The following is an 11,300-nucleotide window of genomic DNA, read 5'->3' as shown; positions in this document are numbered from 1 at the left end:
TTGAGACTTTGCTGAACTGAAGGACTCAGTTCTGGGTGTGTGGAAGTTTTGTTGGTGTGGTTGTCGCCATCAGAGCAGAGCCAGCTCTCATTGTGGACACTGTGTCCACGCTGTAGCAAGGACCACATAGTTTAATGCCTCTTACATGTCTAGATAGTCAGGCTGAGGTTAGTGGGCACCTATGAGCTTCTGTTGAGCAAGCACATGAGGTGAACAGCCTACGTCCTATTGGCCCGCTTGCTGCTTGGCTGGGAGTTATTCTGAAGATGCTGTTCTGCCAGAGGCTGCCCCCTCTGGCAAGTCTACAGCACCTACAGTGTATTTCTCTGTACACACAAAATCATGGTACATCAAAATGTTTTTTTATTTGAGACACAAAAATGCAAAATTGCTGAGATATCAAACATTTCCCGATCAGCTACAATACTGCCACTATGTACAAAAGATCCAATGATAAATGCGCACACATATAAAAATACAGTCTGCATCGCCTATGTACAGTACAAGTGCAAACGTATGGCATCAGACACAGTACAGAAGCGAGTCAGGGTGCAAACAGCAAGTACAAAGGCATCATGGTTTGTCTTTCAAAACAACATAAAGGCAACACACGGATGGACCCCGACTGCCATGATCTTCTGTTCCTTAAACAAGTGCTTCAGCAAGCATGGTGCTGCCACTGTGTTCTCTCCTCTCTTGTCAGGAGTGAGATGCTAAGACATTATGTGAGGATGAAAAGAAGAGAAACACCTGCGTGTCCATTGCAAGCAACAGAGAACTAACCTTGACAAACAAGAAAGTAATTCAGAGTTACTACCAAGAATGTTATTCTTAAACCAACAAAACAGCTCTATGCTATTTTACAGGAAAACAAGTAAGAAATATCTACATCTCTGTGAAAATGATAACCTTAGATGGAACCTTTTGGGGTCTGACTTGAGATTACATTAGTCTCAAAATTTAAAAGTGGCTGCTTTTGGCAAATACCTGGCGATGCCTTTGGTTCCTTTAAACAGTTTGGATTACTAACGGTTTCTTGAGGTCAAGTACTTTTGATGGATCCAAACCCTTTCCTAAACCTCCCTCTTCCATCGGTGGGTGGGCTCCTCACAGCAGAAAGTCGAGGTAAGAGCCCTGGGCGGCTTTCCAGTGAGTCTGTCCACTTGCTAAAGCTTTGTCTTGGGCGTTGGCATAAAGCTTCCCTTTCACTGCCAGTGTCTCCGATGATTCCAGACAGCACCTAGTAGATCTGAGATTGCCAAGCTGCTGTCACAAGCTTGGGACACCTCCATCCCTCAGAGACGTGGGCCTGAGTGGCGGGTAAGAGCTTCCTGTAAACACGTGCAGCTTTTTGAATCGTAGGCCATAACTAAAAGACACAGGGACACTTCAGGAAAACCAACCTGCTCACTCCCAGCCACTGGACAAGTAAGAACAGAGCCCAGAGACTGTTTAAATGAAAGGGATGGAAAGTTTGAGCCAGGAAACAAAAATGACTAGATCATAACTGCTACTTTCCAGTTTTGACAGAAATCTTTTACAACTAGCTGAATGTTCAGGATGATGCTCTCCAAACACTCCTGTGAGCACAAGCAGTGCTCCCGGATAAGCCTGCCCTGCCTTCTAGGTAGAGCCGGGATAGCCTGGGGTCAGTGGTCCTCTGCAGCAGTGGGTCCCTGTGAAGTTAATATCCCCAGCGTTGTGTGTGTTGCGTGATGTGATGGACAGAGGCCGGCGAGGCTGCTTGACTTGAATAGAATTCAACAGCTACTCTCAGCTTTCTCTGCAAATCCTGGTGGTAACGGAGTCCCCAGTCTTCTACCAGAAAGAACTTCTGCGACTGGCCACCGTGGGGACAGTTCAGGGTGTAGATAAGATGGGTTTTCCTCTTGGCCACTTCCCTGAGCCAGGTCTGCTGTGGAGAGTAAAATGGCTGCTCTGCCTGGAGGGACAGCTGCCTCCTCGGCTGTCACTGCACAGAATATTACAGTAACTATGAGAACAGCCTTGCTGCCTGGAAAAGCGGCTCAGGAGGCTCAAGTCCACCGAGTGTGCAGGTGACAACACTGTCCCATTTCCCAGACTCTGCAGAGCAGACCTGGCTGTCTGGAGCAAGGCCTAGCATGTGGTCAAAGAACCATGGAGCTTTTGAAAGGAAAGCCTGAGTCTTAGAAAGTATCTGTGAAATGAACGGAGATGTGAGTGAAAAGTTGCATGAGTTCAGGGCGCCCGTGTGCTGACTGGATGCCTGAGTGAGCGAGGACTGCTGTAGCCTCAGAGGCTTCCTAGAGAGGCCGTGCTGAGATGTCACAGCCACATCAGCTTTCTAGAAGCCATGGTGTAATTGGAAGTCTGTACCTCAGAGAGTCAAGTTGGTACCGCCACACCGTGGGACGCTGCAGAAGAGGGAGACTGGGGTTGGACACTACTGCGACACTCCAGGCTTCTAAGAATTTTCTTGGCAACATGATACAAACAGAAACCTACACTACATGTGTACCCTGTACATGCAAGTGGGAACTTAATGAGCTCCCTGACCTGTGTTTTAATGGCCGTGAAATAACTGTACACCTATCTGCAGGTGTCTCTGTATATAGAGATAAGAGCACAACTTTCAGGGTCAGTTCTGTCCTTCTACCACATGGGCTCTGGGGCTTCAAGCTCAGCCTCCTAGGCTTGTTGGCAGGCCTTACCTGCTGAGTCATCTTGCTGGCCTGAAACTAACTTTAAACAACAAATTTATCTTCAGATACACACCATTTCCAATGCACTCACTGAGGGCTAGGACTAGGTCGAGAGGCCCTTTTATAGAGTGGTCTTTGGTCTTGACACATTTATGTGAGCCAATGGGAAAGATGCCCACTCTTGCCCAGAACATGTGGGAGAGGTCTAGCAAGTGTCGCTCACGTCACTGGTGTCACATGTACCTACAGGATGCTCGAGCCAGGGGAGTAGGGCAAGGAATGCTGTGGGGAGTTGGCTGCTAGTGAAGCCACTGGCTGGAGGCCCCTTGCCTTCTTAAGAAATGGGACCCTGATGGACTGAAGGCTGGATGGGATGGGCACAGGAACAACTGAGATGACCTCCTCTGCACCCACTGTGTTTGGAGATTGTCTTTCCTGTGGCAAGCTTCACAATAACTTACAGAGCAACACAAAGGACTTGGGGGCTAGAATGCTGTCTCTGCTCACAGCTCTTCTACAGGAGGAGACACACTAGAAGTTATGGGCGTCTAGAAACCCACGGGTACTTGTTACTACTTTACTTGGACACTCAAGGCTGGAGAGAAAGGACTAAAGCTCTCCACCAAAACCTAGAGCTGACATTCTCACGGGGAACACACCTTCCCAGGCCCTCAGCTGGGGCACATGCAGCTGTGCAGCAGAGCCAACCTCAGGAGGCTTGGTCAAGTGACAGTACCCAGCTACTGAAGTGTTGGTGCCTCCCAATACTGACCTACCAGATTCTAAACGAGAGGTTACCTGAGCTCAGTGGGCCCTGCCCACCAGAATGCCAAGCCTCAGGTGAGAGAGTGCTGTTCGCCAGAGGTTAAAGCCAGGAAAAGGGACCATTGTGATCACTGGGGCAAAACCTCCTCAGAAATGATTAAGGTTCTCTCTAGATGATGGGTCAGAATTCTTCCTGGATGTGCTGTGAAAGAGACATGTAGATTGATGCAGGAAGCCCACCTGGCTCAGGTTAAAGGGGACGGGAAGGGAATAGGACAAGGGCTGTCATTGAATAAAAATTCCATACTCTGGTCAGTTATTTACAATTTGTCAATAACTAAATCACTAGATCAAGAGTTGTGGAAATTATGTGGCAGTTGGCATCTTAGAAAATTCTTAAATCACTTGATAAACATAACCTTTCTGTTACGGATCAAGGGGAAAAAGAGGAATAAAACCTCCAGTTTTTAGGCTTAGACTTGAGAACAACAGAGAACAGGCAGTTTCAAGCCTATGCAATGAGAACCAGGGAGCTGGTGACAGGGGATTGGTCTAACCTGTGCTCAAGGTGGGACTGTCCTAGAGTCCGACAGACAGCCCCTACCTCCCATTAACTCCTTAGGTTGAAAAGGAATTTCATGCTGAAGACTTTTTTTTTGTTTTTTTGAGATGGGCATGGTCACCTGAGAGAGTCTGTCGGCAAGTCTTCAAAGATGGAGACACTGTGTGGCTCAGTACTCTAGAGATATCTGACTTATTACAAGTAGGACCAGTCGACGGCCATCTTTTTACTCTACCAAAGACTGTAGAGGTCACAAGGTCAAAGCACATTCCATTAGGAGAATCAACCTCATTCCCCCAAGGCCACTGGGGAAGCTGCAGCACTATCAATGCATCTGGACTGGGCTCTTGTGTGACAGAATCTTGTAGACATGTGTTGATGGTAAAAGGTTGTTCATTTTGATTCCCAAATTCACAAAATGACCTATGACATCACATCACCACGCAGATTTCCAAGTGGGACTCAGAGCCTCTGGCTGGAAGCTGCTGTCGGCTGCCCAGAGTGTCGGGGCCTCTGACCTTGCTACTGCCCTGCCTTACCACTCTAAGGAGCACGTGTGCAGTGGCTCCTTCCCTCCCTCCCTCTGGGTGGCTTGGTGTTTCAGGTGGAGCTGCTTGCCTCTTATTAGGGCCATGAGGTGACCACAGAGGATAAAAGGTGGCTGATGACCAGAGCCTAGTGCCACTTCCTGACCTTTGGCTTTATCTAAGGCATTTCACAAGGGCTCTGCATACAATTGTCTCTGGAGTCTCTCACACTTGGCTTCCGGGCTGTGGCCTTCCTTTTTTTCTGTGACAATGTATTTTAACTTTGACAGTGCAGCTATGGCTCCAGCTCTAAACACTGGCCTCTCAGGATTGTTTCCAAATCTCATGAGCTCTGAAACAAGAGACCTATGACCTTAGTCCCATGGCAGTGGCAGGTCCTGTGGGTCCAGAAAATCAGCAGAGAACATGCTTGGTGCAGTGGTACTCAGCGGAGTGAGCCCGGAGGATGTGGTGGGCATGGTGATATCTAGCCACTCCATGTTGTCCAGGTTGGAGTCTGACAGGTCAAGAGATAGACAGGGGGTCCCTGACACCAACTGGGCCTCAGAGGTCTCCATGGGAGAGTGAGACTGGTACAGCATGCTGGAATGACTCAGCAAGTCGTTCTGGAGATCCTCGATCAGAGAGAAAGGCTCTCTATCTTCACTGCTGTTCTGCAGTGGGGCAGCGTCAGTGGCCGGGGGCAAAGTTCCATCCAAGAAGGCTTCTAGCTGGTTCTCTAAGCTGGCAGATAAACTGTTCACGGGTTCTAAGGATATAGGTGGTGCTATCTGGACCTGGGGCGGTGGCCGAGACACCACCGTGTTGACTGGCATTGTGCTGATGCTGGCTGTCACTGGTTTCATCTTGGAAATTGGAGACGGCTCTTCTTTTATTGGGAAGGAAATCTCTGTGCAGAAGAATTGAAGGTGTTAGTAAGTATTTGCTGCCATTGAACTATGTTAGTGACTATTCTGACATCCTTTCTTACATCTTAGAGGCAGAGATAGCATGCCCTAATTCTTTTTAATTTAATTTAAAAAAGTCATTATAGTTGGATGGTATTTCAGTTTGTCAATACAGTCTAGAAAGTTACAAAACAGACACAGTACAACTTATCAATGACTCAAGGTTGAAGTCATCTTCTTTGCCATCCTTCCTGAAGGTGAGGCAGGTCAGCTACTGCTCTGAGTTTTTGTTCTGAGTTATCTGAACTTTGGACAATTAGGTAAATAGCTTAGTAAGTACCAATTAGTCATCTAACTTATTTTTAAAAATTAATTTTTCTTATGTATACATGTGTGTGAACATGCTCCTGTGTGTAGAAACTCACAGAGGTGAGGCCAGAAGAGGGCGTCGATCCCCTGAGCTAGCGTTACAGGCACTTGTGAATCCCAAATGGGTGGTAAGAACCAAATTCTAGCCCTCGGCAAGAGCACAAAGTGCTCTTATGTGTTGAATCATCTTTCCAGTCCCATTTTATTTAATTTTTTGTGGCTCTCTGTGTGTAAGGCCGAGATAGATGCAAACATCTTCCTCAGAACTAACTAGCCCTACATTTTGGGACGGGGGTCCTCTCCCCAATGGCTGGCCAGCAAGCCCCAAGGATCCACTTGTCCTCCCCTCCCCAACACCAGGATTATAGGCATACGCTATTGTGTTCTGGGGGAACCAAACTCAGATCCTCAGGCTTGCATGGCACACTGAGGGAGTCATCTCCCTACGTGATCATATTGACTCCTTAATAGGGCAACCAGCAAACCAGCAGACCTTCTGTTACGGACACACTAGTGCTCTCTTAGGTGAATTTTAATAACGTCCTCCACTGTTGTTTTGAGATGAGTTCTTGTTCTGTGTAGCCTTGGCTTTTTTAGAACTCAATATGTGGACCAGGCTGCTTGGAACTTGGAGAGCTCTGCCTATCTCTGCCTCTCGAGTCCTGGGATTAAATGTGTGCACCATCATGTTAGATGCTTTCTCATTTTTCTGAGACTATAGTAGGTGAAAGAATTAATGAACCATAAACGTAAAAGCTCAGTGTATCTGGGTATTTTGTCTGCATGTGTGTCTGTGTACCATGTGTGTGCAGTACTCATGGAGGCCACATGAGGGTGCTGGATTCCTCCTAGGACTGGAGTTACAAATAGCTGTGATTCACCATGTGGGTGCTGGGAATTGAACCTGAATCCTCAGGAAGAGCAGTCATTGAACTACTGAACCATCTCCTCAGCCCCATAGTATTATCACTGGAAAAAAACCTTACTGGACTGAGCAAAAACTGCATGCCTGATTTTTAAATACACATTTATTTTTTAACTCCCAAGTTTTCAGTTTAACATATTCTGAAATACTACTATAGTTCTCAGCAGACTTTCACTTATTCATGTGGCCCACACGCAGATGGCGATGTCCTTCACTACGCCATGGACTCTGCTCAGGGCATCAGCATCTGCCAGATGTTTTCAATACAGATGGAGAAATAGTAATTACTACTTCAAACTCTTGACTTCTTTGACCATAGGACTTTGTGCGTGCACACATACATGTACATGTACATGTGTGCACATAGGTGTGTACATGGTATGCCAGGATGGGCTGCAACTATCCCAGGAAGTTTCTGAAAAACTGATTCTTGCTTACTTGTAAAAGACATGTGAGCTGAGGCAGTTATTTATTTAACTGTTTATTTATTTATTTAGTGGCCAATGTCTGGTTTAAAGACAACATACTGTAAATGATGGCTTACTTTATTTTTAATTATAGTTTATTACTTATGTATGTGCATGCTACCACAGCAAGCATGTGGAGGTCAGAGAACAACTTGTGGGGGTAAGTTCTCTTCCATGATGTGGATTCTGGGTATCAAACTCAGGTCATTAAGCTTGGCAGCAAGCACCTTTACCCACTGAGTAATATTAGTAGCCCCGATGACTTATATGTAGACATACTCTGAATTTTAATAGAACCACCACCAGAGGGAGCCCAGGCTAAGGTACAGGAAAGTTCTTACTCCATGAGATTGGTGCACAGAACATGCTTTGCATGTTTAGCAGAGTTTAGAGCTGGCCCAGGTCTAATGTGTGAGACATCTTTCCTTTTATCCAGGTTACAGCTATGGGGATCTAACATCATGCCATCCTTCACTGTGGAACCAAAGGGCTTTCTTTCCTCTGTTATGTGGTTTAATGGCCTAGCTTGAGCAGGGTTGGAACTGCCCACTGTTAGAACTGGATGTTTCTCAGTTTCCAAGACAACATCTAGCTTTAGAGGAAGGCTGTCCTAGGCCTGTGGTATGACACTTCTTCCCTTGGGCTTGTGTCCAGCCTTTGACCTACCTCCACTCTTTATGAGGATGTCGAAGAGGTCGTCCATCTGCTGACTGTGCACACTGGAAACCTGCAGCCAAGGAGAACAGAGTTAGCCGCCTGCACCAGGGACACTTCACCGAGGGGTCCACTGAGCCTTGGATTTACTCTAACATTTGATAGTCTAGAAAACAGCCAAGCTGCTTGGGAAATGAAGATATTTAAGCCAAAACACCACAGCATGATAGGTCAACTAAGAGTCGAGGAACAAGTCAGCTCTGTGACTTCCATGTGTGCCTTGCTTTTACCGAATGACACTTTGGGAGATTTCTAATACTTTATTCAAAGAGTGTCTGAATCAATTTGCGTTCAGCAAGAATTGATATATCTCAAGATGAGCACACTGTGCACATGTTTTTACCGTTGAGGTTTATTTGACATGTAAGTTACACTTACTGTATGTGGTGGTTTGAATGAAAATGTTCTTCACTGGCTCACAGGGAGTGGCATTATTTGAAGACTAGGAGCCATGGCTTTGTTGGAGTAGATGTGTTACTGGGGGTGGGTTTTTAGGATTTCAGAAGCTCAAGCCAGGCTCAGAGGCTCATTCTTTCCCTACTGCCTGGTGAACCAGATATAGAGCTCTTGGCTACCTCTCTAGCACCATGTCTGCCTTTGCTGCCTTGCTTCTGGCCATGGTGATAATGGACTAAACCTCTGAACTATAAGCCAGCTCCAATTAAATGCTCTTCTTTATAAGAGTTGCCATGGTCATGATATTATCTATTCACAGCTATAGAATCCTAACTAAGACAGCACAGATCATGGAGTTTAATGTTCTAATATGTATGTGTCTATGAACCCATCAACAAGATCATCATTTGTCAACTGGGAAGCCCCTCATCTCTAGGACCCGCTGTCCTTCAGAACACATGAGTTCCTGTCAGTGCCTCAGACATGTTCTTCTTGAGGGTTAAGGTATGGGAGCATTGAACAGATGGTTGTGAGCCTTTATGTGGTTGTTGGAGATTGAATTCTTTTTTTATTTTTTAATTTTGTTTGTTTTTTCTTTTTTCTTTTCTTTTTTTTTTTTTACATTTTTTTAAAATTTTCTTTATTTACATTCCAAATGCTATCCTGAAAGTTTCCTATACCCCTCCCCCCGACCTCTGCTCCCCTACCCACCCACTCCCACTACTTGGCCCAGGCCTTCCCTTGTGCTGGGTCATATAAAGTTTGCAAGACCAAGGGGCCTCTATTCCCAGTGATGGCCAATTAGGCCATCTTCTGCTATATATGCAACTAGAGACACAAACTCAGGGGGTACTGGTTAGTTCATATTGTTGTTCCACCTACAGGGTTGCAGCCCCCTTCAGGTCCTTGGGTACTTTCTCTAGCTCCTCCATTGGCGACCCTGTGTTCCATCCAATAGCTGGCTGTGAGCATCCACTTCTGTGTTTGCCAGGCACTGGCATAGACTCACAAGAGGCCGCAATATCAGGGTCCCTTCAGCAGAATCTTGCTGGCATGTGCATTAGTATCTAGGTTTGGTGGCTGAAGATGGGATGGACTCCCGAATGGGGTAGTCTCTGGATAGTCCATCCTTTCATCTTAGCTCTAAATTTTGTCTCTGTACCTATATCCTTTCTTGAGTATTTTGTTCCTTATTCTAAGGAGGAATGAAGTATCCACACAATGGTCATCCTTCTTGGTTTTCTTCTGTTTTGCATAATGTATCTTGGGTATTCTAAGTTTCTGGGCTAATATCCGCTTATCAGTGAGTGCATATCTAGTGACTTCTTTTGTGATTGGGTTACCTCACTAAGGATGATATCCTCCAGATACATCCATTTGCTCAAGAATTTCATAAATTCATTGTTTTTAATAGCTGAGTAGTACTCCATTGTGTAAATGTACCACAGTTTCTGTATCCATTCCTCTATTGAGGGACATCTGGGTTCTTTCCTGCTTCTGGTTATTATAAATAAGGCAGCTATGAACATAGTGGAGCATGTTTCCTTATTACCAGTTGGAAGATCTTCTGGGTATATACCTAGAAGAGGTATTGCTGGATCTGCCGGTAGTACTATGTCCAATTTTCTGAGGAACCACCAGACTGATTTCCAGAGTGGTTGTACAAGCTTACAATCCCACCAGCAATGGAGGAGTGTTCCTCTTTCTCCACAACCTCGCCAGCATCTGCTGTGAATTTTTAATCTTAGCCATTCTGACTGGTGTGAGATGGAATCTCAGGGTTGTTTTGATTTGCATTGGGGATTGAATTCTTAGGACCTCTGCTCACTCTGGTCAACTCCGCTCGCTCAGTCCCTGCTTGCTCTGGCCCAAAGCTTCAGTTATTATTATACATAAGTACTCTGTAGCTGACATACCAGAAGAGATCTTATTATGGGTGGTTGTGAGCCACCATGTGGTTGCTGGGATTTGAACTCAGGACCTTCAGAAGAGCTGTCAGTGTTCTTACCCGCTGAGCCATCTCACCAGTCCTACATTTAGTATTTTAAAAAAAATCCCGTGTCTGTTTACATTTATAAAGGATGGAAGCACAGGGGAACCCCTATCTCAGCTTGGGGTTCATCTCACTAGTGACTTTCCTCCTCCTGACTGTCAGGAGAGGATGCCAACTGGGTTGTTCTCTCAGGTGAATGGCTCTGGGTTAGCAGGCAGCTGGCTTGGGTTAGCTTCAGCTTTGAAATGCTCCTGGGGTAGACAGCTCAGTCTCAGTCTGTCTTATGTCTTCAGCTAGGCTACTATGTATCTATGCCAAGTCTCTGTGGCTTGGGGCTCAGGTGGGGCTATGGACACAGAATTTAGGACTTGTCTTGATTTTTCTCATCAGTAGCTCACAGCTCATTCCCATGGCTTGCAGGCCATAGCGACAATCACTTTCTACCAGAAACCCCGACTATTAGCAAGATTCCCCGGCGAATGTAGTGGAAAGAGAAAACTCACGCTGTGTCACTCTCTGCTGAGTGCTGAGCACACTATCTCTGCTTCCATATGATGACCACAGTTTATAGCTGCTACCCTTGGGAGGGTGGAGCCAGCAGGGCCCACTCAGTCCCTGGTGGAGCTGAAGTCTTTCCCAGTAGGACTGAAAGGGGCTGATACAGAACTAGCAGTCTCAACCTAGGAACTGAAGCCAGTGACATGCAACTCCAGGACTCGCGCTGGCTTCTGTTGGTATGTGCTTCATCAGCTGGGCAGTGCCAGTGAGCCTGTACATGGGAGGCATGCTCCACAGTAAGGGCTGCCTTCTTGCTGTCACTAAAGCCACCTGGCAGTTCACTTTACTCCCTGGGGAAGAGATCCCATTTCCAAATGGACCTGAAAAGGATCCATTGGTTTAGATTCTTATTGTAGTGTTTAAGCTTTTATTATTATTATTATTATTATTTTATTTTTTGGTTTTTCGAAGACAGGGTTTCTCTGTGTAGCC

At 46.0% G+C, this 11,300-nt stretch overlaps 1 protein-coding gene across 9 annotated transcripts in view; it reads right to left on the bottom strand.

The window, feature by feature from the left end:
• Window positions 1-340: 340 nt before the first annotated feature.
• Window positions 341-11,300, bottom strand: part of Mrtfb (myocardin related transcription factor B) — a 162,927-nt gene continuing 151,967 nt past the window's right edge. For all 9 annotated transcript variants that reach the window (XM_029544820.1, XM_029544819.1, XM_029544823.1 and 6 more), the window contains 2 exons: window positions 7,874-7,934; window positions 341-5,448 (listed from right to left, as the gene is read on the bottom strand). In XM_029544820.1, coding sequence (XP_029400680.1) covers window positions 4,913-5,448; window positions 7,874-7,934 — 597 coding nt within the window. In that variant the 3' untranslated portion in view covers window positions 341-4,912. The remainder of the gene's footprint in view (window positions 5,449-7,873; window positions 7,935-11,300) is intronic.

Source organism: Mus pahari, chromosome 12, assembly GCF_900095145.1.
Source record: "Mus pahari chromosome 12, PAHARI_EIJ_v1.1, whole genome shotgun sequence".
NCBI lineage: Eukaryota > Metazoa > Chordata > Mammalia > Rodentia > Muridae > Mus > Mus pahari.
This window is presented reverse-complemented; position numbering and strand designations above follow the sequence as displayed.